The sequence below is a fragment of the Ixodes scapularis genome, unplaced genomic scaffold (genome assembly GCF_016920785.2).
Source record: "Ixodes scapularis isolate PalLabHiFi unplaced genomic scaffold, ASM1692078v2 ptg000064l_1__unscaffolded, whole genome shotgun sequence".
NCBI classification, from domain to species: domain Eukaryota; kingdom Metazoa; phylum Arthropoda; class Arachnida; order Ixodida; family Ixodidae; genus Ixodes; species Ixodes scapularis.
The window spans coordinates 196966-224795 of record NW_024609903.1 but is presented as its reverse complement, the minus strand read 5'-3'; the positions used below and the strand labels follow the sequence as shown (position 1 = coordinate 224795).

General features: G+C 47.5%; 1 protein-coding gene across 1 annotated transcript in view; it reads left to right on the top strand.

Annotated features, from left to right (window-relative positions):
* Positions 1–16401, top strand: part of LOC120841457 (palmitoyltransferase ZDHHC17) — a 57626-nt gene extending 41225 nt beyond the window's left edge. The window contains exons 13-16 of the mRNA XM_040212349.3: positions 1766–1917; positions 11194–11291; positions 12778–12963; positions 13673–16401. Of these exons, the coding sequence (XP_040068283.2) occupies positions 1766–1917; positions 11194–11291; positions 12778–12907 (380 nt within the window). The 3' untranslated portion in view covers positions 12908–12963; positions 13673–16401. The remainder of the gene's footprint in view (positions 1–1765; positions 1918–11193; positions 11292–12777; positions 12964–13672) is intronic.
* The last annotated feature ends 11429 nt before the right edge of the window (positions 16402–27830 follow it).

The window sequence follows — 27830 nt, the reverse complement described above, 5'->3', positions numbered from 1 at the left end:
GCGACGGGCGGGAAGAGGAGAGGGTTCGCGGTGACCTTACTTCGGCGGAGACAGACTTTGACCTAACACTCCGCGGTTACGTTAACAAACTTATTTTGTCATCTCCATCGTTTTCTTTTCGCACGGATACACGACCACTTTGGGGTCGCTCACGGAGGAAATGCGTAAACAAAAAGAAGTGTCTTTCCCTCCTTCGTTTTACTTTGTCACGGACGTCCTTCAACTGTAAGGTCCCCGGCCGCGTCATTCGGGTAGGATGAGTGTTCGCGGATCGGATCGCAGAGTCCGCGCTGGGGTATTTGAAGGGGTGGGCGATGACTCGGTGTTTTTTCGGAAATCGATATTGGCCCAAAAAATGGGGTGGGCGATGGCTCGGGGATGGGCGATGACTCGGGATATTACGGTAGGTTGATTATGATCCACAATATCCTTAAATGACAATCACACATTTCTATTTTGAGCCTGATGGCTGTATTTTTCATTATAAACAGCCCACTCTGGCAAACGTTTGGAGAGCAGCCAGTGAAAAGCATGTCACATCCACAGCAATCGTGACATAGTTTGTCTCGGGACCTTACGTCTGGGCGCAGCGGACGCCTTCGAGCTATCCCAGCCAATCCCGCTCTGTGGACGTAGCCGGTGATACGCTTTCTGCGCATCGCTGTGCCCCCTCTCTAAGGTCACGTGACATTCACACGGCCTTGGATAGGCCCCGATGGCTCGTAGCATCCGCTGAAAGCAGCCAAAGTAACCCCAAAGCTGCCTTTGTACGAATTTTGAGTGACTGGTTAATCTTCTATAATCTTGTGGAGCGAGAACAGCGACTTCTGGGACACACAAAAGAGAGTCTTGGTGAGGGGAGAGTATCTCCTTCAGCTCTTCTCTCGTCGTGGCCGGAGGCGGGATAGTTACTGTCACTACCTGTCAAGATTCCTAGATGGGCACTGCGAACGAGGCATTAGTGGCATCCACCAGGTGCTGTTTGCTAATTTTTTAATTTGTTTTAAAATTTCTTTTCGAGACTTTTTCATCAAGAGATTGGTGTGTCTGATGTGATAATGCTTCCTTGAACACGAATAGAGCAAGAAATATGCGTAGAGATTTCATTGTAATGTCCCTTTAAAGCAGCCGTCTGAGTCTGACAAGGTGTTTGGAGACCCCAACAATATTTGTTTGCTTCTGTCACAAACAGTGCTAGGAGCAGGAGAACAGAGAGTGCCTCCTGCGTGTTTTTTGGGGCACGTTGGCGAGAGCTGGGAACAGCCGGCAACATTAATGCAATGCAACAAATGGCCAAACCGACGTCACTCCGAGACTTATTACTGGCACTGCATTTTGTCTCGGCATAACTTTGCAATGGGCTAAAGCTACGGCCTCCTCAGCCTATCGGAGCAACGGAGTGGAGCATGCGACGGCCCAATAACATTGGAGCGAGGCAATGTGATGTGCCTCGCTCCGACGCTCCGATTGGCTCGCTGGGGCCCAGGTTTCCCTGCGTGCATGATGTGTGGTGTTTGCATGGTGCGTAGTGTGGTGTGTCTGCGCGACGTGTGATGTGTTTGCGTCATGTGTGGTGTTTGGGTGGTGTGTAGTGTGTGGTGTTTGAGTGATGCGAGGTGTGTTTGCTCGATTTGTGGTGTTTGCGTGATGTGCAGCGCGTATGATGCCTGGTGTTCGGGTAATGTATGACCTGTGTTTTTATTTGATTGTGCAATGGATGCAATGCTGTGCCCTTTCCACATGCGTGCTCTCTTTCTGCGTGCAGTCTGGAGACACAAACTAAGCGAGTTGAGCGATCCACGCGACCGGACCCTGTGGACTGCTCTGTCCCAGAGCGGGTGGATTGCCTGGATCGCCTTCAACTGCCTCCTGCACAGCACCTGGGTCACCTGCCTCCTCCTGTGCCAACTCTACCAGGTCAGCTTTTTCTTTTAGGGCTGCCACGTTAGAAGGGCACCCCCAAAGAATAACCATATCAGAAAGTCAGCAGCTGACTCGGGATCCAGTTTCCTATCTTTTGACGCTTACTGCCACTACAGTTTTCGTGATGTCGGCTATTGGCGACTTCAGTGAACAATAGGGGACTCACTGGCGCGACAAAATGGCAGACGAAAGGAGGTATTTTCTTTCATTCAGCACGTGAAACACCATAGACCTCTCGCGTTGCAGCGTAGAGTCAGTGTTAAAGAAAGGACTAGAACCGCTCCGTACCGTTTGCGTCCATTTTATCTACAAGAAGAACTCGATCGCCGGTGCGCCGGCTCGCGAGCCCGCGCTGTAGCCGGGCTCTCCTCTTCTTCTAATATTCAACATCCTCCTCCCGGCGGCGTTGCGGATGGTGTTCCCGCCTCGAGGAGATAGAGGCGCTGAACAGGGCGGCGCAGTTGCGAGTCGTTAGAAAGGCGTAGCGCGCATGCTCGAGTTACGCCGTCCCTGCCCGGGAACGTAGTCGTCACCCGACCAAGTTTCCATAGCAGAGGAGGTGTGTTGTCGTCCTCTACGATGACCACGTCGCCGATCTGTAGTCGAGGCGGTGATGTTGTGGTGCTGATGTGGGCGGAGCGTAACTGCAGCAGATATTCTTTTCTCCACCGCTTCCAAAGGTGTTCCAACGTCCGCTTCCACACTTGAGCACGGCGGCGAAGGTCCACAGGTGTCGAGCTCAGCGATGTAGGCTCTACTTCCAACGGTAGACTGATAGCGCGTTTTCCTAGGAGGAAGTGCGAAGGTGTCAATGCCTGAAGATCGTCGGGTTCGGAACTTAGATAAGTCAGTGGGCGGGAATTTAAAACGGCTTCAACTTCAAGGAGCACGGTGGTCAGTTCCTCGTATGGCAGACTGTTGCGACCCAGACATCGTTCAAGCAGTCCTTTACAGAGCGGATGACGCGCTCCCACCATCCTCCCCACCAAGGGGCTCGCTCCACGTTGAAGCGCCATTGAATTCGGAGTTCGCTTGTGTAGTCTTGTACTTCAGGAGGCGAGGTTGAGGAGTTTCGCGGATTGGTGGAATGTTCGAGCGTTGTCCGAGTAGACTATAGATGGCAGACCTCTGCGAGAGACAAAACGACGAAAGGCGAACAAAAAGGCTTGAGACATCGTGCGCGAAGTAAGTTCGAGGTGTATGGCTCGGGTGACCGTGCAAGAAAAAACTGCGATGTAGGCCTTCGTATCAACCGCGGTGTTACGAACATATAGGGGTCCACAGAAATCGATGCCGACGACATTAAACGGACCTGTTTCTGTGATTCTCTCACGCGGGAGAGGAGCCATGGGTGCAGTTTCTGGTACGAGCCTCCGGCGCTTGCATGGTAAGCAGGTGTGCAAGACCCTTTTTACGATCTGCTGTCCCCTCGGTACCCAAAATCTTTCCCGTACCTCAGTCAGGGTATCTTGTATTCCACCATGAAGCAGTCGGTTGTGTGCGTCCAACACTAATAGGTGTGTAAATCTGTGCTTGGGCGGTAACAAATAAGGGTGCTTCAAATCTTGTGATGCATTCAGCTCCTGTAGGCGGCCTCCAACACGCATTGTACCTTGTGGTCCGATGAACGGAAGTAGACGACGGATGCCTGAGCTGGAAGGCAGGGGTCGATTCTCTTGTAGCGCTGCGACTTCAAGTGGAAAGGCTTCGATTTGGACGACGCGAATCCAGTAAGTCTCAGCAGATATCAGTTCTGTCGAAGTTAAGGGTCCCGAGACAGAAATACGACTGGGCGACGCATTGTTCATGAAGCGCCGAATCCACGCAGTGAGACGGATGACGCGAGATAGCGATCCGTAATTAGACAACTCGAGTAACGGGCTCGTGTTGTTTGACGTCGTGACCGGAGTGATCGTGCTCGATGATGCTACCGTCTCTGGAAGAATGGTGAGTTGTTTGCGAGTTTCTTTGACGGGCCAATCTGTCGACGACTGGGTTAACCAGAGGGGTCCATTCCACCATTTCTGACTTTTGAGTAGAAAGGTAGCTGATACCCCTTGTGTGAGTAGATCTGCGGGGTTATCGTGACTCGGGCAGTGGGACCAAGGGAATCCTTCGGTGAGACGCTGGATTTCAGTCACGCGGTTGCGGACGAACTGTTGCCATCTTGCTGCGTCACCGGCGATCCAGCATAAAGCAATCTCGGAGTCCGTCCAAAATTGGACTTCCAGGTGGGCAATTCTTGTTGTCTTCTTTACGTAGTCGAAGAGGCGAGCTCCTAACAAGCAAGCTAACAATTCCAAACGGGGTAGCGTCACTGGTTTAATGGGCGCGATGCGGGAGCGGCTGATTACGATGTTTGTCGTGAATGAGCCCTGCTTGACGGGTGTTCGCAGATAGATTGCTGCACCGTAAGCGTGGGGGCTAGCATCGACAAAGATGTGCATCTCCACCGGCGTATCTCTCTCGATTGCTAAGGGTAGGGCGTTTCGTGGTAGACGCAGAGAGGAGAGCAACGGAAGCTCGGAATACCAAGATTCCCATTCCCCTTGTTCCTTGGGGGCAAGGGCCTTGTCCCATGCGTGGTTGATAATCCAAAGGGTTTGAAACAGAAGTCGTGCACGGATCACGAATGGCGCGAGGTATCCTAGAGGATCGAAAATTTGCGAAAATGCCTGAAGGAGTGTGCGTTTTGTCGCTCGATGCGGTGGGAAGGAGGCTCCATTTGTGCTGATAAGGACCTCGTCAGCTGTGCGGTCCCATTCCAGACCTAGCACCTTTATCGTGTCTGTTTCCGTTGTCGCATTGTCGTACGAAACACCATCCTGCAGGAACAAACTCTGGAGGCGAGAAGAATTCGATGACCACTTACAGAGTTTCATCCCAGCCTTCGCCAGGATGGACGTGGCATCGCGGTAAATGTGAAGGGCCTCCGTTTCTGACGCAGCACCCACAGCGAGGTCGTCGACGTAGAATGAGTTCTGTAGCTCGGAAGCGACTGAGGGGTAGTGATTCTTCATTGATTCAAGGTGATAACGGAGCGTTGCTGTCAGAAGGAACGGACTTGATGACGCTCCAAATGGAACACGAGTCATCCGCCATTCGACAATGGGAGGTGGAAGCCCATCTTCTGGTGGCAAGTGTTCGATCCAAAGAAATCTAAGGGCGTCACGGTCTTGTGCTCGGATGCCGATTTGAAGAAAGGCCTTGTGAATGTCAGCGGTCAGGATGACTGGACTGCTGCGGAACGTGAGGAGGAGTTGTACCAGGTCCGTGTCCAGTTTGGGGCCTTTGTCCAGAACACTATTCAATGACGGCATGTTCGGAGCGTGGGACGAAGCGTCAAAGACTACGCGAAGCTTAGTTGTGACTGCCCCCTTGCGCACCACGGCGTGATGGGGTAAGTAGTATACACTTTCAGAAGGAGTGGAAGAGGCTGGAATTCGCTCAGCGTGCCCTTCGCGAAAATACTGTCGGATAGCGTCGTCGTACTGTATCAGAAGTTCTGGATTGTGCTGAAATCGCCGAAGTTGAGCATGTAATCGAGTGACAGCTGTCAGGCGATTGTTGTCACTGATACCAAGTTCTGGGTGCTTGAACATCAGAGGTACTTGATAGCGGTCCCCCTTTTTAATGATCTGTTCTCTGAATTGAAGCAACGCTGGGTGAGTTGCCGGGTCGGTGGAGGGAAGGTCAGAGATTCCGATTGCATCCAGTCGCCACATCTCGGATGGATCAGGAAACGGTCCGGTGTTCGCTATTTCGTAGCTGATTAATGAAAGGGCTGTTGTGTTACTCCGGCAATCAGTTGAGCAATTGTAGCGACCTTGTACCATCCACCCAAAAAGGGTATGGACTGCTGTCAGTTGTTCGGTTAGACGACGGATTTGTCCAGTTACTACCTTCCAGTAGAGGTCGGAGCCGACAAGTACACTTATCTCTGTGTCGGCCTGTAAACTCGGGGGAGCGACGTCACCCACAATCAGCCCTTCGGAATGTAGCTGATTCAAGATATCATTGTCGAGGCGAGGTGTTCGTATGGTACAGAGGTCGGGTACTTCGAGCGCCTCCATGGTAACCTTGCTCGTACTGTACTGACTCTGTAGCGTCAAGCTCACACGGCGGCAACGATAATTTGTCGGGTGTCTAGTGTTTCCGAATGTGTAGACTGTGAGCTCTTCGGTACCGAGGACTTCGCATTGAAGCCTCTTGGCGGTGTCTCGCTTTATGAATGTCCGTTGGCTTCCGGTGTCCAGGAGAACTCTTACCAGGGTACTGTCAGTGGTACCCGTAGCTCATGCCTTCGCGGTTTGGAGCAAAACCGATGAAGCTCCCGTGCTGCTAGTGGGAGCGCTGGTCACGTGGTTATCGGAGTCTCCTCTGTTCTCGTCTCTACGTGATTCGCTGAGCGGCGCAGCGAGGTTTGGTCTGGACTCGTCTTGAGGGAAGCGCCATATGTCGCAGAGGATAGTTATATGACGTCCGTTGCAAGTACCGCAAACCAGTCGTGTCGATGTACGGCAGTTATGGGCTACGTGGTTAATCTTGCCGCATTTGAAGCAACACCTTGCAGCCCTCAGTCGGTTCCGTTTCATATCTGGCGATATATTAGAATCGCAGTCCTGGAGTTGGTGTCCCAGGTTGCCACAAAGTAAGCACGACCCAGGCCCTGGCGTTATCGACGCAGTCGGCAGGGCGAGAGCCGATGGAGAACTGGGATGGGCGATTGAAGGTCGTGTCCCCCTTCGGTCTTCTTGTGGTGGCACAGACGAAGACCACTGACTCCCTCCTTGACTCTCCTTGCGACTTTCTATTTGTATTCGAAGAAACTTCAAAATCGTGGCAACTTCGGTTGTATCTGGGATGCTGATACCGGTCTGGTAATTGCCCGAGTCGTTCGGTGACTCCCTTTCCTTCAGGTTCAGTCTAAAGAGAATAGCGAGGTCATTGGGGAGCGATCTCATAAGAACGCGCTTGAGGACGACTGCGTACTGAGTAGATGGGACGCCTAAGCCTTCAAGACAGCTTGTGCGGAACTGTACAGAGTCATACAGATGTCGCAGCTGCGCGATGTTGTTGGAGCTGTGGACGGGTGCCAACGCTAGCAGTTGGTCGATATGCTCGTCTACCAGAATGCTGTTCCGTCCAAATCTTTCAAAAAGGCTTTTGATAGCGAGCTCGTACCCTTCTTCCGATAGCCTCACCCATTCAATTGCCTGTTTTGCTGGCCCAGTCAGATAAGTCTGTAAATATTTGAATTTTTCTATGCGTGGAAGGTCGACGTTGTCGTGAATCGTCGCTCGAAAATGATCCCAAAACCCTTGCCAGTCCCGGAGGTTCCCCGAAAAAGGAGGTATTTGCAGCTTCGGTAGAGCGACGGTACGCGGTGTTCGTTGAACGGGTGTGTGAGAGGGGCCTCCTGTTCCGGCAGAAACTTGACCCTGGTCGCCGATGACGGTAGCGTTGTCCGTGACTTGGGATGGATCGCTGGCGATATGGTTTCGAGCTAGAGCACAACGAACTCGGGTGACGGTGTGGCTGATGTTCATGTTGTACTCTTGCGTGCCGGCAACCTCATTCTCCAGGCCGTCGCCGTCCACCAGATCGCTGATCTGCTTGTCCAGGTCTATCAGCTGCGCTACTTTTTGGAGGAGGAAATCGAGGTGTACTTGCAGATCGGTGGAGTCGGGATCAGGGCCTCGTAGTAGATCGGTGAGCATGTTCAGGGTACGGGTAACGGACGACGGCGCGTGTCCTCTTCATGCGGTCCATGAACGTCGGTGTTCGCGGTGAGGCCGAAGCGGTCCTTCAAAGCCTTCCCGGGTTTCGGCACCAGATGTTAAAGAAAGGACTAGAACCGCTCCGTACCGTTTGCGTCCGTTTTATCTACAAGAAGAACTCGATCGCCGGTGCGCCGGCTCGCGAGCCCGCGCTGTAGCCGGGCTCTCCTCTTCTTCTAATATTCAACAATCAGTGTTACATACGAAAGGGAAGTGCTTTTTGGACAGATGATGATGATGTGAGGCCAGAGAAGAATAAATAAAAATAACATGCCTCTGTCCGCTCTCGCCGTTAAGCACCGCAGACTTTTTGCTTTTTTTAACAGTAAAAACTTTCCTCTAGTCCGTGCGTAAAGGTGACATGGTAGAAGCATAAAAAAAACAACTGAAAACAGCATTTTATTTTTTTTTTCGCCAGCTCGATTTGCGCATTTGGCTGAAGCTAAGGTTTTGGATTATTGGCTTTGTCCGACGCGGTTCGAACGTCATCCTCGGGATCACGTTTGAAGAAATGCTGAATGACCTCGATAGGTTGGTAAACCTTTGTCACCAAGTACAGTGTCTTTGGGGCTTAAACTACCTGCGACCTCCGTCACAAACTCTCACTCCTAAAAAAAAAAATGCAAGCATGATCATGCTGACAAAGACTGGCGAGGACAAAATGTGTGATAGGTCTTCCAGGGAAGAAATGACGGGCAACTGAATGGCAGCGCTTAAAAGAGGACACTACCTTGAATTGCACCTTTGTTTTTCCAAAAAAATGCATATTCAGAACTCCAGAGTTTTGGCATGTATGGATAACAAGGAATACTCTCACAAAGTCTTGTCAATGTGCACTGACAAACAATGTCAAAAATAATTATTCTTTATATGTTGGTGAGGTGTGCTGCACTGCGTAGCACTCGTCATCCACAAGTGAAAATAGCTGAAAGCAATGTCAGTATATCAGAAGAAGTTTGAGGAAGACATCACCTACACTGGAGGAGAGAATTTCTGTTATTTAAGATGCAAAAAGAAATTTTTAAAATGTCATCTTGAAACTTCAAGTGCATCTATCTCAGCTTCACTTTTGGGCAGCAAATCAAAACTATAGTTTCAGTATGGAACTACCGAGAGACTTAATATTTGCAGACTATATGCTGAAATTTTATCGAGCCAGTTGCTATGAACTTATATTTTGCATTTTCATGTTCCTTTATTATGAATAATGGACCTTTTCCAAATACCGACGGCACCAGGAGGTGGCTGCACGAACTAAAAATCGAGGAAGTGACCTACCTGCGCTACCAATCAATAATGGGAGCTACGCTACCAGTTCCTTCGCTCTCCGAGCTGCGTCGCGTGCCCAACGCGACTTTAAAGAGGGAAATTCGTAGCGTCCACCCAAACGTCGTGTTTTTCTTTCCGTCCACTTTCTTTTTTTGTGTAACACAATTATATATATGCTGCAATTACGTGTTCTACTCGTCGATCTACAGCCTCATTCCGAATTTCCACGATTTTTTGTGCCAACTTCCACCGCTTGGCATCGGGCGCTCGCACGTGCGCAGAACGCTTCTCGGAAAAGGTCCATTGTAATTTGCAAAACTTGGCATATGTTAAAAAAATATATATACATATTTCATAAATTTATTCTTACCTGAAAAATGCATATTTTCTGAAATTTCTTTTCATAGTAACTGGCAATAAGTATTCCAGTATGCATTACACCAGAAAAATATCTGGTGATCAACACCATTTCTCAATGATAGATTCATTGAGCAGATTCTATGCAAGGGTATGCTTGACTTCGTTTGGGGGTATAGAACCTCATAAAATTGGCTCACAGGGCTGAAACTTTGCATGCCCTCCCTCTATATGGTTACAAACACCACCTGCAAATATGCCAATTGAGTGAGTGGTTCAAAAGTAGACATGCTCAGGTAGTGTCCCCCCTTAACGAAGATTCGCTCTCATTTCTGACACACGCTGTGAAATGGTGCTTCATGACTGGACGGGCCACGAAGTGCCCTAGCTCATTCACGCACTGCGCGAATGAGCTTTCTCTTGCGTGGTGGGCACCTCCAAGCCTGGATAGGTCAGTCAACAAAGCCCTTGCTTCACAATCTTAAATGGCAAGTTCAAATCCTGCAGGGGGACTGAGGTTCTTTTACATATTTCCCTATGGATGTGACGCTTTGTGTTGTCAATATTTTGGTACAGCTGGCCACTACAGCCGGCCTTACAGCCAGACGTTATAGCCAAGCATTACAGAACTCCACGAAAATCGGCTGATAAGAAACATTTTGTGTTAAAAAGAGTTTATGGGATGGGGCGTTGCGGCTGGTTGCGGTCAGACTTCTGTGCCCCAGTTGTACCGGATCTGCAAGACTGCAAATCTAAGGGTAACATTCTAACGCGTGATTGCAGCGCTTATGTCGAGAAGTCTAAAGAGCACGAAGGCGAAATACAACCCCGACCACACTTCACCGAGGAATCTCGGCGAAGGCGTGGAATAACGTTCAAGTAGGCGTGCGTTCTGACTGACGCCATGTTATATTTTTAAGATATTATTTGTAGGGAACCTACACGAAATTCCTATGCATGTGTGTTTGCACAATATCTACATTTTGTCTGATAATAAGTTTTTTTAGAGTGGTAGGTGATTCGTGAAAATGAGGTCTATGCATAATTTGGTATCTGGGTGGCAAGAGAATGGGCTTTTGCGCCCATCATTGTGATCAAATTTGATAACGTATGTTGTGACATTCGGATTGGCTGACATTTTAAATGCATAGGGTTCCAATATTCGTTTTTTATTAACAAATAGAAAAACAGAAATGTACGGTTTCAGAGTATTAATTTATGTTTTCTTTCGCCGAAGTGACTCGTGCGGAAATCTTTACGCTATCGATCCATTCCAGTCCCCTGGGTCTCCCTACAAGATTTCCACGGGAGCATGTTTCGTGCGAGGGCATTGCTTTTCGTCTTGCGGGTGGGGAAAATTGCACACCACTAAGACGCTTTCACGTTGTCATTCATCGCTCTTTTTATTCAGCGTCGAGGAATTGCGATTATTTAGTGAATATTAATAAACAAACGCTTAAAGTTGCGCTGCATACAAGAACCAAGCAGCGATAAGAAGGCGCAACGTTCGGCAAGGCCGCCACGTGGCGTCGACTTTGCCGGAGTCATCAACAGTCGCTGTTGATGACTCCGGCAAGGAGTCATCAACAGTGACTCCGGCAAGGAGTCATCAACAACGGAGAAAGACGGGGAGGAGTTTTCGGTTGTCCCGCCTCCAGGGTGAGTCGGGCATCTCGTGTGGCTCAAGCGTGCACGCGTGGCTGAGGCGCAGCCAATGTCAAAGAATGCGGGCTAGAGGCCGGGCGTTCAAAAAGAGAAGCCTTGCCGCTCCCACACTGTCGGTGACCGTGTTTGGTGTTTTTGCGAAAGCGACGTGCGAGTCGGGGCAAGCGATGAAATGTGTCTCTGCATGTGCTGTGCGCAGATGGTGTGGCTAGCAATGACGACGAACGAGCGCATGAACTGCAACCGCTACTCTCACTTCAAGAGGAGCAACTCTGGCCGCATCGTCAGTCCCTTCGAGTGAGTTCCTTAATTTTTTTGGACCTCCAACAGTTTCCGATTGAGCATTGCGACGTAAAGGGGCTTGTCACAAACGTCGTTTCTTGAAACCCCGCGTGTGGGCACGCGGATATTTCGTGGCTCGTGAACGACGCCGACCAGTCGCTGCCCTCGGGTACAAATTTTCGTCGGATTACTGTGACAGCATCGTAAAAAAGAAATAACAATGTTTTTAACGCTACAATTTTCTCAAGCTGACTTTGTTTCAAGGAGGGGGCGTTTCATGCCATATCACGCTGTAATGTTTTGTTTCCGCATCATACTAAAAAAAAACAATCTTTCCTCGCAGTGGCAGTTTTTTTGCAACAGCTCACAATCTTGTTCAACTGCATGAATGAAAGATTGACAGCATGCAAGTCGGGGCTCTGTCTGCTCGCGTGTGGGCGGCGCGTAGCTGGAACCTCGACCTCTCTCTCGTGCAAACCACCTGCCAGGATTAGCCTCGTCATTTCCTTACAAACACCTAACTATAATGCTTGTAGCCTAGCGGTTATTTGCCCGATTTGGGCGACAATTTCGCTCGCCGCGTCTTCGTTCGTCTGTTCAGAAATCGGCTGTCCGTGCGGAGCGTTGTTTGTCTTCCAGAGAGTTTTGAAACATTGGTCGCCGACCGAACATTTGTGTTACGCTCAAGCAGTCTTTGCCGTAATTTGTAGGTTTTCGTATGCTTCTACGGCAGTTCTTCCACAATTGACGCTCAAATTTGACGACGGTTTCCGTCATTTTGGCATACCGCACATGCCCACTATTACTTCGGCGGTTGCCAGACAAAAACTGCTGCACCAATCAAAAACTGCTGCACCAATCAAATGAATATGACGCACTTCAGTGGTCAAAACTACAAACATGTCTGTTCCTTTTTTTTTTCAACATGCTGTCGAACAAAGAATGAATCTTATTACTTAAGAACTTCTATTAAACGTTTTTTTTTAGGTTCTGAGACAGGACACATAAATAACAAGATAAACCCCCCGCCAAAAAAAAAAGAAGAAAAGAAGAAAAATTGTATGAGTGATTTTTATAACTGATATTTGCACTAAATTTTCAGCAGATTATTTTTGTGACATGCGTGTCCGGGCACTAAAGAATGTTTATGGGGAATTCAGTGTCCCTTTGAGGGGCATACTGTAAACAGGGTTACATTGTGATATTTCTTATAGTCACTGACAAGATGACAAAGGCAGGGAGGAGCTTCAGTCGTCCCGCCTCCAGCGCAAGCTTCTTACCTTCGACGACGCCTCGAGATCTTGCGCACCTCGAGCGCTCGCACGCGGCCTTAAGCACGGCAGAAGGCACGGAGCGCGTGCTGGACTCCAGGCATTCGAAGGACACACCCTGCCATTCTCATTTTGTCAACGACTACAGTTGCCCAATATCTATGCGTCAAGGTCGTTCAATGTCGTCAACGTAGACAGATGAATGCCGAAATGTTTTTTTTTCGCTTTAGCATGGGCCCCGTAAGGAACCTGGCGGACTTCTGCGAGTGGCGCTGCTTGGGTGCGAAGCCACGCGATTGGAAGAACGCCCACGAAGCCGACGAGGAGGACGAAAAGCAGACGCTGCTGCATTACGTCTGATTGGTCGGCCTTCTGTTTGCCGTGGCCAGCCTGACTCTCGGCGCGTTTCGTGCAGTGTGAGTAGACCTGTTCCTACTATTTCTTTTATAGCGAAGCTGTTATACGCTAGGGTCTGGGAAAAAAATGTGTTTTCACACGTCGACAGAAAACTCCCTATTGGTCCTAGCATGTATGAATAAATAAAAATAAAAAGAGGGGGCACCCAGCACGAGTCAGCCTTCCTTGGCATTATTAGATAGTGAGGTCCTGGTTCCTTGTTATCATCTCTAGACATCGTCCTCGAGGTCGTCCTTAAGGTCGTTCAAGAGGTCGTCCTAGGCGTCGTCCTCGAGGTCGTCCTAGACATCGTCCTTGAGATCATCCTGGAAGTTGTCCTCGAGGTCGTCCTTGAGATCGTTTAAGAGGTTGTCCTCTAGGCGTTGTCCTAGAAGTCATCCTTGAGGTCGTCCTAGATGTCATCCTTGAGGTCGTTCTAGACGTCGTCCTCCAGGTCGACCTAGAAGTCGTCTTTGAGGTCATCCTAGAAGTTGTCCTTGGGATCGTCTAGACGTCGTCCTCTAGGCGTCGTCCTCGAGGTCGTCCTAGACAATGTCCTCTAGGCATCATCCTCGAGGTCGCTCTTGAGGTCGTCCTTGAGGTCGTCCTAGACGTCGTCCTCTAGGCATCATCGTAGAGGTTGTAAAAATAACAGCTTCGCTGGTCCTTCATCTTTACTTGAAGTATAAGGGCTCTACAATTTTTTAAATATATATTTTGCTTTTATAGGCGCCGTACAGAACCCTCGGACCCGGTGGGACTCAACGTCGTCTCTGTGATCCAAATGCAGCGAGCCAAAAAACGAAAAATGAGCTTCAAGAAACAAGCTCCAGCACGGTTGTGCATGCGTCTAGGAAAGACCATCTTCGCATTCTTTTTCGCGTGGCCCAGTTGCTCCAGAATGAGCTGCTGGGAGTGTTCCTCGAACACTGTGAGGTGCTCGCATAGACATTTACTGCGAAAGCCGTTACGGGTGAACTGGAACTGTACATAACGCGAGATCCGAGCAGCCGGAGCACCAGCACATCTTGCGCCGACATCCCGACCGCTAGCTGTCCTGGAGACCTGCCTCGAGTTGCGTCGCAAGACGTCGTCTAGTGTTCCGTAGTTTAGAAGTGCTGCTATAATCAAAAGCGTGTTACCTTTTTGATTTTGGTGCTTGTTTTTATTGTGAAACAATGACGGGGTGTGTGCATGACGTATTGATCTCACCGGCCACGCGTGCTGGGAGGCGGTGCAGAAGTTCGACGAAGAAGCGTTCCGGTGAGTCGAAGCAAACTACCATGCTTGATTAGCTTTGAAGTTTGGTCTAGTGGATGTACGGACATAATAAAAACAAAAACGGTATGAAAACGAGGGCAAAGTACAAAGTAGCCGTCCTGTCGGTTAGCTTTTGCTTTGTCCTCATGTTTGCGCTGTTTTTTTGTTTTTACGACGCTTGCAATGCACGACACCGTGCTACAGAACTCTCAATCGTAACTACCTTTAGAGGAATAATATCCGTAACTCTTGCGGAACAAGTGTCCATAGATATTACGAAATGCTGGTTGTTGTGGGAACGGAAGAATGAGAGTTATAAACGTGTCTGTTGTGTGTACCAAAGTTGCGAACTTTGGCACGCGGGTAAGAACACTTTTGTCCCGAGTATTAACAATCCACAATTTTGGTCTCTTGTAAATACTGATAGCTTGCCGTGCTAGCAATGCGAGCTTTCACTTTGCATCACTAGGATAGGTTCCTATTGTGTTGTTGCAGTTCTGGCTTTGTTTCTGGGTTCTGGCAGCATACTCTGTCTGTGACATTAGAGTGGTTAGATTACAAGGGGTGTGACTCTTGGTGTCGTGTGATTTAGGAGGCAGTAAATGGAAATGGCACATTCCATGTATGGATGTTCTGTAGAGTGTCTATGTTGTGGCTGTGCGGTATGTGACTCAAGGATGATCTACTTTGGCTAATGAAAACATTAGAAACTGGAAACTTTGCAAATTGTACTTGCTCAGGATCATTGGGATGGTTGGTCTTGTGTTGCTTTTTGAGCAAGTCTCTATTGGTAGTTTAGTTTGATATTGAAATGTTTCTGCTAAATATAAGGGAACAATTATTCTCGTTTTAGGAGTATAAAGTGACAGACCTTATTGAGCAGTCAAAATTGGTGTTGTTACGGTGGCTAAGTTAGTCAAAACCAGTTTCAAGGCAAATGATAACTATTTGTGACCACCTCTGTGCTAGAAGACACTCCTATACATACCTGATTGCATTGCAAAAGCCATCTTGTTAGAACTTGTGCCTTGCGTTTATCAGTCATTGTGTCATGGTATTTAATGAAGGGACACTTCATTCCTAACTCCTTGCTAAGTTTATAAACATTTTTATTGCAGATCCACTCCACCAAACTAGTTGTCCCTGGTAACTTGTCTAATAAGACTTCAAAAGCTTGCTTATGAAATTCATCCAAATGTCTCTCGATTCGTTTCATGCACCCGGGATTAGCAAGTAGCGTTAGAGTTGGGAAGTGCAATCCATGTCGCGAGGCTTCGGGAAAACATGCTTTGTCTCGTGAGAGCTACTGCGGTTCATAAAACACATAAAATGTACATAAAATGTTTCGGCCTTCTTTCGAACTGTCATTTGCCTCTTAGTGTAGGCTCAGGGATGTTCACTTTTGCCATTTGCACCAAGTCTCGAGTTTGTGACGTGAACTGAAAGAGTGGGTCAGTCAGGACTATATTTGGTTTCACATTAAGTCCGGACACTGTCAAAGCCAAGGGTGTGCACAAGCCTACACGCCAACTGAAAGCACAAAGGTACACACTATGCGCTGGGCGAGCCGGTGGATGACCACACGCAGAAAGACATAGAACGGGATGACGTTGTACTTTCGGCACTTCTTCGTTGGCCCGCTGGCTCATAACATTGGCAGCACTCTGGCGTAAGGTGAAACGAAGTATACCGTTCGCTTGAACTTACCTTTGAATATTTTTATGCATATGAAGTGTTTATTCTGAGCTCCAGTTTGCCAAATTGCACAGGAAAAAGAAACGTGATATTGTTCTTTTAGCAGCAGTCTGCATCGGGAATGTGGGTGTTCTGGCCAGGTTTTTGGAAGACCATCAACATATCGTGTTACCCGCTGGCTGTGAAGGCGGGCAGAATTCAGGTCTGAAAATAAGTTAGCGGTCACAATTCCCCAATAGAGCATAATGCGTTTTCTGGAGTTAACATTTATGAACTGACCATGAAGCTTCTGTTACTTTTCATCATGTTTTTGTTTTGAGACTGTTTTGTTTACGTAGTCTAGCACTTCAAAATGTATGTACAGATTATGGAGAGTGATGGCCTTTTTATGTGCTTGTTTTCCTCTTCTGCAGATTGGTTTGTGTACTGGTAAAGAAAACTGCCCAATCTCAATGACTGATTAACGAGCATTTTGAAATAAATACATCATCCCTGTATGCCGATATTTATGCCTTTTACGTCTGATAAAGAAGACTGAAATTTGTATGTACTGATTGTATAAGCGTTTTGCATTCATTGAATATTGGAACTTCAGTCAAGTGACATGAAGGCAGCTGCCTGACCGAGAGTAAGGCTTGCCACCAGTTGGTGGTAAGTCACGCCTAGAGTCACTATTTGCATGCAATACACGCGAAGGCAATGCCAGGCGAGGCGAGAAAGGGAAAGCAGAAGGAGGGCTGGGGAGGAAAAGAGAAGCCTTCTTTCCTTTAGCGTTTCTAGTGCTCTTCCTTTCTTCCCTTGCCCTCCACTGCCCTCCTCTCCCATCCCGTGCTCCTAGTGCTCGCCCTTTCTCTTTTTGCCTAGCATTACCTTCGCCTGCACTGCACACAACTAGTGACACAGAGTATAGTCTAGGCTCCGTTAGAAAAGATCATGCTCACGATTCGAGACATATTTTTTGTTTTCATTTTTTTACATGTTACTCCTCAACATGTGTAAAAAACATAATAAAAAAGATACAAAAAATATTGAAGAGAAAAAATGCAGTGCACCAGAACGGCATATTTTATTTTTTTAAGTTTTCGCTTCTGTCATGTTTGGTGACACCTACTGTGCAAAATACAAATATCGGAAATGTAAAATATTTTGGGAACTATTGATGGAAATATTTACATCATTGTAGAGGTTATAAATCTCGCGTCAAAAATGCTCAAACTTGGTTCCTTTGACGTCACTAGATTTCTGAGTGGTTATTTAAAGAAATTGAATAGGTACAACATTAAACTTAATGTCATACATTCACATTAAAACATTCTTTCAAATGACATTTAAATCATTGCTTTATCTAAAAGGATGACTTCTTATGGCTCTCCAAACTTGTCCTAAAGTAAAAAAAAAAAAAAAAAAATCTTTATTTTTTTTATTTTGGTAAAGAAGGGAGAGCAGCGGAGCTGTAGCTTCTGTTCTCGGAGGTGGCTTTCCAGGCGAGCGATCTGCTCTTCTTTTGCAAGGGAATCCGAAGCGCTCGACGCAGTGGAACTTTAGGCGGTAGCGGCCTCGCGGCGGTTGCGAAACGAATCGCGCGCATCGCCGGCTTGCCGCTCGTTCCGTTCTCGCTCTTCTTCCGAATAGAGTTCCTGTATAGGCTCCCTACGGGAGCTACCGTAGGTAGCTATACAGGAACTCTACTCTCTACTTCCGGCGGCAAGCAGACAACCGGCAAACACAACACCACGCGGTCTTGGAAAACTCCCCATTGACGTGAACACTTCAGCGCAGACAAACCGAAAAACTAAATCCAAAAATCGCGCACAAAATTCCCGCGTAAAAAAAAAAAAAAAAAAAAAAAAAATTGCTTGCAACGAGTTTGATTTATCCCTAACTCTATCAACAAACGAGGGTCAAGAAGCAGGTGTACTTCTTGAGACACACAGTAAGAATAAAAACAAACCAAACAATTGTCTGCAGAAACTACTATTGTTGGCATTCGTCATGAGACTCCCGACGCAGCTCACTCACGGAGCGCATCCTGTTGTCCTTGTTTTTTCTACAGCTCACTGAATATGGCGACGGAGATTTTGAGTAATTTATTTTAGGAATGATTTACGACGCAATCATTGACGTCAGCGCGACTGCAGCGCGCCACTTCGAAATTGAGTGATTGCTTTGTCTTTGTAATCGTTCAATGTTCATGTTGTTTCCCCACCATCATTGCAGCTTCGTGTGTGTCTTGTTCTGTCTCTGCGTAATCGTTTAATGTTCAAGCTGTTTTACCACCATCATTGACCATGTACCAATTCTAGCTCAACTCAAACGGATAATCTAGCTTGGGCGGAAATGTGAGTGTGCGTACTGCCGCTCCGTGTATGCGGGGCGCGGGTTTATCCGCTTGCTAGCCTAGGGCAACGTCGAGGACGACGTCCTAAAGAACGACATAAAATACAACGTCTAGGACGACTACTAGGACGACCTCAAGGAGGACGTCTTAATGGACTACGCCTAGAACGACCTCTAGAGCGATCTCAGGGACGACCTCTAGGACGACGGCGAGGACGACGTCCTAGATGATGACATCTAAGACGACGTCTAGGACGACCTCGGGCGATCTAAGACGATCTCAAGAACGACGTCCTAGGGGACGACGTCAAAGTGACTACGTTTAGGACGACCTCCACGACGGTGTCCGCATACGCGGCGCCTGCTTATGCGGACGTCGAGCGTATACGGACGTCCTGCGTATGCGGAGGCCCCGCACATATGCACGGCGCATTCGTGGCCAGATAGCGTATCGCAAAAGCCGGGTGAAGTAGCAGTGAATGCTATCGCATTAAAAACACTTTAGCACGTGGAGCGAAAGCTGACGCCACAGAATCCAGCGATTCTGGGTTCAATCAGGACCCATGCTTGTTTCAATCTGGATGACTGTCCGGCGTGTGGTCGCGTGTTACCACTGCACGATGCACGTTGAAAACCCCGGCTATCAGCCGTACTGATAGCCGGGCTATACCCGAAAAGGAGACAAAACCCACGCTATCTAAACATCTACTCTAATTTTTTTTTTCTCCGTTGAGTTTTGCCTAGAAACTATTTGCTACATTCTGGCGAACCAATTTTCTTTTTCTAATTGTCCTTACATTTCACTTCGGCTTAGCTGTTTTTTTATGTTTATTGTCGATTGTAAAAGTAAAAGTGGCTAAACTTGACGTTTGCTTCAAAATTGCAGTTACAGACCCTTTCGAAAAATACGCCCTCTTATGGTCAATCCGGAAATACTGCACAATAGCAGGCGCAAAAAAAAAAAAAAAAAAAAAAAAAAAAAACATTTGGCAAGTTTATGATTGATATAATACTCATTTCCAAGAAACTGTATACAATTGATAGACTTGTCATTTTTATGGTGCCTTTTGCGCACGTACGTCACTGTGCAGTATTTTCAAATAGGCCATAAGAGTGCGTAATTTTCGAAGGGGTCAATATCTTGAACCTTCGGCAGACAAGTTTCATAGCATCCGTGGCACTCGAGATACACTCGACGATGCACCTATGGATCTGTTTGTTACATCACGTCCTTATTCTAGCTGAGACATTTTGCAACGGTTTAGTAATTGAGGGATGATTTGATTTTGATCATGCAAAGTAGTTATACTACATTAGAAGCGTGCTACAAGACTATGCTACAGGTGCTACAAGACAACGACGCCACGGTGCGGCTCCTAGCAGAAGCATTTCGCATTTAACGCGGCCTGACTGGCAGTAGACGTACTGTGTAACAGCCAACTTTATAGCGAGTTAGTTTCACACGCAATGGCACCGTGCTAGTTACCTCCCAGAAGACATCGCACTCGCGGAGTGCAGCACGGAGAACGAGGCCCGAACTAATTTTTTTGAATGGAATCTGATGCTGTCGCCATCTATGTTGTAGCAAGAGTTCCGACATCAAACCGAAACTTGTGCCCTGCAGTTCGACATGAAAGGCGGGAACGCGGGAACGTGCGGTCGCTGCAATGTTTATATTTGCGATGACTTAAGCGGCTCCATTGTCGTGGAGATATTTACAGACGAGGTATGTTTCCGCCACAAGCTGACAATAAAACAACTTATAAGAAATAACAAAAGGCGAACAATCTTTCAAGTCTTTTGTAACCGTTTACACTGGAGAAGACACCTTTGATACTAATCGGGCACGAGCTTGATCAGTTGTAAGCGTAAACCTTTAAAAGGATACGGTTTCAAACAATTCCCGTTAGAACCTTTAGCCATACGTTTCGTGACACCTTCGATTTTGATCCTTGGTCGCACACAGCTGGGTCAGCTTTCTTCTCCATGCGCTAGCGAAAATCGCGGCGATCATCTCATTCCCAGTACGTCTTTTCAATCCGCCGGTGAGCGAAGACCATTCTGATAGTAAGCGGAGCGAAACATACTTCTCATGTAGGTTTTTTTTCAATCACTGATACGATGAATGTCGTCCCGCGATTCCCGGACAGTCAAAAACACAAAAACATTGTAAAAACATTTCGCGCGTTAAAAAAAAAAAAAAAAAAATGGCGGTGTGTTGCCGTCGTTGCCGCTTAGAAGTGCTTAGAACACGATTAAACCCGAGCTCCGAGCAACTCATAGCGACGAGGGGCTCGGTGTCGACATGGAGTACTTCGATCAATGCGGAGAGCAAGTCGTCCGCTTCTTGCGCAGGGGTCGCGGTGACGTCAGAACGACGCCGAGTTCTGATTGGCTTTGATTGGAAGGATAGTTGTTAGGCCTGAATGCTACATGCCTTGAGGTCTACTCATTATTTTTTCTTAATCAGCCAATAAGAGCTTGGCGTTTTGACATCATCGCAACCCATGTGCAAGAAGCAGACGAACTTGCGCTCCGCATTATGCTTCCTTATATTTCAGGTTAGTCCTACTTTCTATGATGAAGGGCAACTCCGCTTCTTTTCCAGTAGTGCAAAACTATACAGTTCTCTTTGTTATCATCTACAAAACCCCCATGGCAAATATTACGACGGAATTCCGCCTAGAAGTTCATTAAAATCGCTGTCAAAGTTTGACAAGCACGAATCCGCTGGTTTTGGATGAGACGTGCGGGCCAGACAACACTGCCCGGCTGCATTTCCGCTTCCTCCAAATTCCTTCTCCCGGCACGTCCGCGACGTCATCAAACATGTACAGCTTCCTTTTTTTTTTTTTTTCAATTTTGTTTTTCTTTTCCGGGGAGAGCACGGGTGGCGCCAGCGCCGTGAAAGACGTGAGTGACGCGCTCGGCCGGCCCGGCGCTCGACTATTGATACTACTGATAAGCCGATCGCCTCGTTGAGCGCGGCTTGTGTTACATCGCATACTTTTGAACACCAAGTAAAAAGAGGAGAGGGAAGCTGCTTTTGTAAGAATTTTGAGTGGCCGGTTAATCTTCTATAATCTTCTGGGAGGAGAATAGCGACGCCTGTGCTAATCCAGGAGGCACAAAGGAGGATCCTGATAAGAGGGGAGCTCCTTCTTCCCCTTGTATATCACGTGGGTGTACATGCTGAGTGATGCCGAATGTACAATGTTGTCCGGCTTTGCCACCGTTTCGGTTTCGGCTTGTGATCATGGCTAGAGTAAACTTACACGAAAAATATTTTATTTTTCGCGAAACAAAGGATCGGGGATTGTTTTTGAGTGCTTCAAAAAGCAAAATTGGCCACTATCTCAAAATTGTTGAGATAAAGCGGAGTTGCCCTTTAAGGCTAGGGTGGCTAGAGAGTCTAGCCACCATATTAAAGGGGTCATGAAACGCTTTTCCAACTTTTTCCTGTTTAGCTTTCCTCCTCAACTCATAAATCGCGCATTCCACCAAACAATTAAAGAAGACGAAAAGGAGGAGTCCCCTCTTGCTCGCACACTCGTTTGCGTAATCCGGACACATCCATTCACCCCCTAGAAGATTAGCCCGTCGCTCAAAATTCAGACAAAAGTTGGTTTCCCCACCCCGTTCATTCCGAAGCTGACAGTGCTGTTGTAGCTACGTGCTCGTTGGACCAGCCACACTTGCCACGTGAGCGTGGCAAATGTGGCAGCAGAGAATGAAGTCAGGTGGTGAAAGGGAGGCGGCTGATTGGTCCGGCAAGCGCGTAGCTTCCACCACAATGTCAGCTTAGGGGTGAAGGGAATAAGTGAGGTCCGGTTGCGTGTGACGTCAGTTTGGACCCGATGACGCGCTATGGCACCGCGGATGTATAATAGTGAAAAGGCAGAGAGGTTGCGAAGGGGAGGAGGTACGAAATAGTCCGCTCTGTTTTCAAATTTTCGCACTGAAAGTCAGGCTTTTGACTTTCTACCTTTTTTCTTTTGGTCCACTGAACGATGTGCTATTAGTAAAATCCCAATCTAAGATGATTTATCCCAACCCAAAAATCGTTTCATGGGCCCTTTAAAGGGACACTGACAGGGTATTTATGCTCGCCGAGGTTTTTAGTTGTACGTGACATATGAGAGCTCAACAACCCAGAACAGAATTTGCGGCTCGAAATTCGGTTTCTTTCCGCCCGAAAACCGCCGATCAAGAACTGGCCGGTTCGAGTCTCGCTCACTCTCTTTTCCGCGGTCACGGGCCGTTTTCTAAGGTATCGATGCGACCACCAAATTTAATCAAAGTCGTGGGTCACTGAAGGCACACACTCAATATTAAAAATAGAAAAAAATATGAAACCCATTTTTTTGGCTTCTAAAAGCTGTAAATACGTTGATTGAAAAAAAAAAGTTCCACAGACAACCGGAAGCATTCTGTGCGTTCGTCGTTTCGCGTATCGTGGGACTCGCAGGGACGGCGATGGCAGCGGACGACGGGCGTGGGACCTCTATTTCAGAACTGTCGTTCGCGGTACCGGCGAATTCTGTTTACCGTTAAAAGAGAAATTTGGGACTGATCAAAAGAATTGGTATTCATCCCGTACGACACGCCCGGCCACCAAGCCGATTTGCACGAAGACGTCGCCGAGCCGTCGCTCCCTTCTCGTGGCTGAAGACAACGCTCGCGCAAACGTCAAGCACGACGTGTCTACTTCGAGTTGAATATGCACGCGTACGATTTCTTTACTAGGTGCGAATGCCCCCAAAGTGGGGTGCTTCCCGACTTCGACCCGGGAGTGCTTTCGCTAGAGAAAAATCGACAGCAAACTTTCCAACTTACAGTTTACCGGTTGAATTATTACTAATGAAAGAGATCCACCTGGAAAGAGATGCTTCAGTAGCACAGTGGGAAGGACCAGGTTCGATCCCCCGTAAAACTTTTTTTTTTTTTTCAAACATTTTCCGATATTTACATATTTTTTTCTTTTTTTTACAATCATCACTGAATAAAAACAAAAAAATAACAAACAAATGTTGTGGACGATACTTCGCTGAATTAAATGATGTGGGATTTCCGTTTTGACACCTGCGAACTCAATGTAATCACTTTTGAACCACATGTAACCACAAAATGCAAGGAGCATATAAATCAGGTAGCGTCCGCTTTCCGAGGTGCCCCTAAATGTTCTACAGGAATTGCGGCCAGCCATTGGTCCCGATCTCGTTGATCTTTCGGAAACTCTGTCGCACAATGCCACTTTTTTTCGGATGCAGGACATGTGAGCCAGCTCTTCACGCAACATGTTGGGTGTATTCTTTTCGGAGCCGATCATGGAAATTCACCACGGGCACTCACTACTCATCTCCAACTCCTCAATGTACAAAACAACTCATCTTGGAGTACAGGACAACGAGCGGAACAAACATAACTGCAAAATAATCGCACGGCGAGCAGTTCCCGCACGCCGCACCGCACGCCGCATGTCCTGTCGTCTGCTACCGGAGAGGAGAAAAAAAAAAAAAAAAAACGCACGGTCGGGTGTAGCCACGTGACTTCCGCCACTTACTCTCTTCTCTCCACTTCTCCGACCTCCGTCGGGTTTCGGTTTCGGTTTTGAGCAGTTGTGTCTTTTGGCTTTATTAAAAAAATACGTTACTCTGTTGCAAAATATTAATTGAGTAGTCCTCCGACACCATAATAAAGCGCCTGGCAAAAAATAAAAAAATTTTTTTGGGGGGTGTCAGTGTCCCTTTAAGGCTGCGGTACCACGGCGGCCATCTTGAACAAGACATTAGTTGAACCACCAGGGCGCCGTTGGCTGTCCGTGTGAGGAAACGCTGCGGAACCTGCGCGCCAATTTCGAAACCCTTTTTCCCGTCGCTTGCGACCTTGAGTTTCCCTCTCCGCTCTTACACCCCTCCTTTCACGTGTTCACCCTCTGGCGCGTCGCGCGTGCGTTCATTGTTGGGAGGACAATGTACCGGATAATCCCCAACTGGAGGCCCCCTGCCCCAACTTGTCCGGCTGCCAAGTGGATGGGGTTTTGAAGCGGTATGGAAAAGTGGGACCGGCAATTTTGAACTATGCTTTTTCGAAGTTGGACAATTTGTGTGCAGGGCTTGCAAAGGCACAGGCGCGAGTGCGTAACTGTTCACAATGCTTGGGTTGCAGGAGCACTTGCGCGTAGAAATGGTAGAAAGCGCTTTCCAAAAAACCACGCGCCCCCATTCTCCAGCGTTGCACGCCTATGTGTGAAAAAGGGTACACCTTCGATAATGCGTCAACGTCTCCCGACTTCGTGAGAGCAACAGGGTAAATATGAGTGCGCCCTGGGTGCCGGCCGTACGAAAGAGACGCCCTGCGCTTCCTGTCACCACTGCCTTTTCTTGTACGCACTGGCCATGGGCGGTTCTTTTATTTTTACCACCGGATAGCTTCATGGGGTTTTTGAAAATACAAACCTGCTCATCGTATTGCTGCACTACAGCTGTGTCAGGCCATTGTGCTGTAGTTTGAGATTGGGACGGTGTGGCTACATTCTTATTTCGTGTGTAATGCCAGCACAATATCCCTTTGCTGCGAAAGGGCAAAAAAAAAAAAAAATGGTAGGATCGGCAGCAAAAGTTATTTCAATGCCCGAATTACGATGAAACACCAGTAAGAACTAGTGTAAAAGAAGTCACATGGGCACAATAAAAAAAAGAAATCCTACAACAAGATGGTGGCGTCTAACGTAGTGAATTTAGAGTGTTTGTAATAGCTATAACCGTGATAATTATAATAACAATAATAATAATAATAACGGAAGCGGTGTTGTTCCCTCTGTATAGTGGTAACGTTACATTCAATTTGCCAGATGTGTTGGGACCTCTGATCAGGAGTGGCTGTGAGGTATTACTGGGACCGGACATTTCATCGGAGCTCTTTCATCGAACACCGCCTGGTTGACCAGTATAAATAATAGGCGAGGACAGCAGTGTTATAATACTAATTTTAATTTATTAGACTTCGTTTTTCAACGGAGTAGCGGAACTAATAAGAAAAAAACTTTATTTTTCTTTCCCATTATTTCTTTCATTTTCATTTTTTTTTATGTAGCTTCTGAAGGTACGAGACCTAAAAAAACAGAAAACACAAACTTAAAATTTCTTGAAACATTTAGTCATCGGGTGCAGCGACGGGGGCACGTCCCTTAGAGGGGGAATCTTCGTAATCAGTCACATTTTTCAATAGAGTGATTGTAATTGTAATCGGTAATTTTTTTTTCAGTAACGCGTACAAGACTGGCTGTATGAGACGTTATTTCTGCTTTGGGTTGCGATCTTTTGAGACAACTCCGAAAACACAGTGCACTGTTCCTTCTCACCGTTGCGATTACCTCCATCTTTCAGAACGAAGTACGCGTTCGAAAATAATCGTGGCCAGGTAACCGCAGCATTCCTCGATCAGAACTGAACCCGGAGCTACGTTTTTTTCAGCTTGTTCACCATCGATCGATTAGCAATGCTGACCTTGTAGGGGCTTTGCCAGGTTGACCACTCCCCCCACTCAAAACAAACAAACAAAAAAAGCATTTTCTAGAGGACGAACTATTGCGGTTGCCCTTGTGACGAATTCTCCTTGACGCATGTTCCGCAGCGGGCCTGTTACCAGTCGGCCTGTGATGAATCGTCCTGTGACGAATGAACCGTCCTGCATCGACCAAATATTCCTCCGGCTGCAAACCGGAGGAATATTACGGCCATCACGTATATAAAAGAAAAATGACACGGAACTGGAGGAAAATGAGGAAAAAGGGTCCGGGGAGCCGGGGGACACAACTGGTCGGTTGAATCATCGCCAGAACGCGGTCAGCTTTCATTCGGGGCGCAAAGCAAAAAAGGACAACGGTTTTTTTTTTCTTTTTTTGTAGAAAGTTACAGCCAAAAGAAACATCCTAGCCGACACTGAATCAGACGCTAGATCCGGAAGCATAAACTTGAGCACACATGTGCTTGACGCTGTCCTGCGGTTACACAACACTCGGAGCCGGTGCCCAAAACGGTCTACTAGAACGCGTTTTACGAGTCGCGCTCCGCATCCCGATGCGAGCTACGTGTTCGCCGGACCAATCACTTGCCTGCCTTTTATCAGCTGACCTCTCTGTCTCCGCGTGAGTATGCGGAGAGGGGGTGACCACGTGTCGCAAGGTTTCGGTTGAGTGGTCTAAGGAGCGTGCGGCTTCCACCTCACTGTCAGCGCGCAGTGTTGCCAAAGGTACAGGGGTGAGCGCATTCCCACCGGCGATGTAAGCAGTCGCGCGACGCGACTAGATGGCATCGCAAAAAGATTAGATGGTCCCACCGGCGTGCGCGATGAGCGAGGCCAACGCCTTCGTTGGCGAATCGTTTCTCGAAAACTCTCGCTCCGAACGCCGTTGATTGGCTCAGCCGATCCGCGACGAGATCGCATCGCAAAAAGTCGGGTCAGCAAGCGACTGCTCAAATCGGGTCGCTTTTTGGCCGCGATGGTCGCTTTTGCAATAAAAGTTATCGCGCGACTAGATCGCATCGCCGGTGTGAACGCACCTTTACACAAGCAGGTGAAGATGAGAGGGGGGGGGGGGGATTAGAAAAGTGCCCCCTTTTGTGTGTCGCCACGCCGTATCCTGGTCGCTAGTGTGCCCCTTGAAGATTAGCCCGTCACTCAACATTTATACAAAAGCGACTTTCCTCCCCCTCCCACAAGTGGCTTTCACAGTACTGGGCGCAATCTCTCGACCTTTTTCGTAAAAAGTAAAATATTCCTATTAGTTAGAAGGAAGACATACACACAAAAAGAATAGATGGACGTATTGGGTTCCTGTCTTGTCTTGTGTAGTCTTGTCTATTTCCTAACAGCCTCTAAGGCTGTCGTCTGTGTGTTTAGAAGCACTTGAAAGCTTGGGAGGTGTTTCTTTGTTCTCGACTTTTCACATTCTCGCCCTTTTCCCTTCCCTTCACCTATATAAACAATATACGATGGATACATTTAGTTTCTAGTTGGAGGTCTCTCCGTTTCTTCCTCGAGCGTGAATTGAGAGGTGAGTAGCAAGATTTATTTTTCGTAAGAGTTTAGATTTTTTTAATTCGTGCACAGTGTTACAAACTTTGTATCTGTCGCAGACATGATCTTCTCCAACGGCCCAGCGTCGCTAAACGGCTACCAACTGATCGGCGACTCCATGTTGTTGCGTTTAGCGGAACACTGCTCCGGACTAAGGCGACAACAAATTGGTACGTATAATTCGTGGGCGGCGCAGAAAAGCTCACGTCAAAACCGATGGATGCAGAGGAAAACTCATCTGCCTTTTGACGAGTGCGGGGAAAAGGTCACCTACGAAATCTAACAATCAATACTTGATATTCAATATTCGCGGCCCTACTGTGGGCTTTGATTTCTCTTTTCTGTTTTTATGTCGCACTTTGCTTTCCGCTCATTCTGCGCTTTTTTGTTTTCATATTCGTATAAGTATTTCTAAAATCAAGTGTTCGCGTTCAACCCCAGACGTTCCCTTCTGTGTCCGTTCCTTAGACTTTTTTTTTTTTTTTTTTTAATTTTCTGCACCACAGTCTTAGGA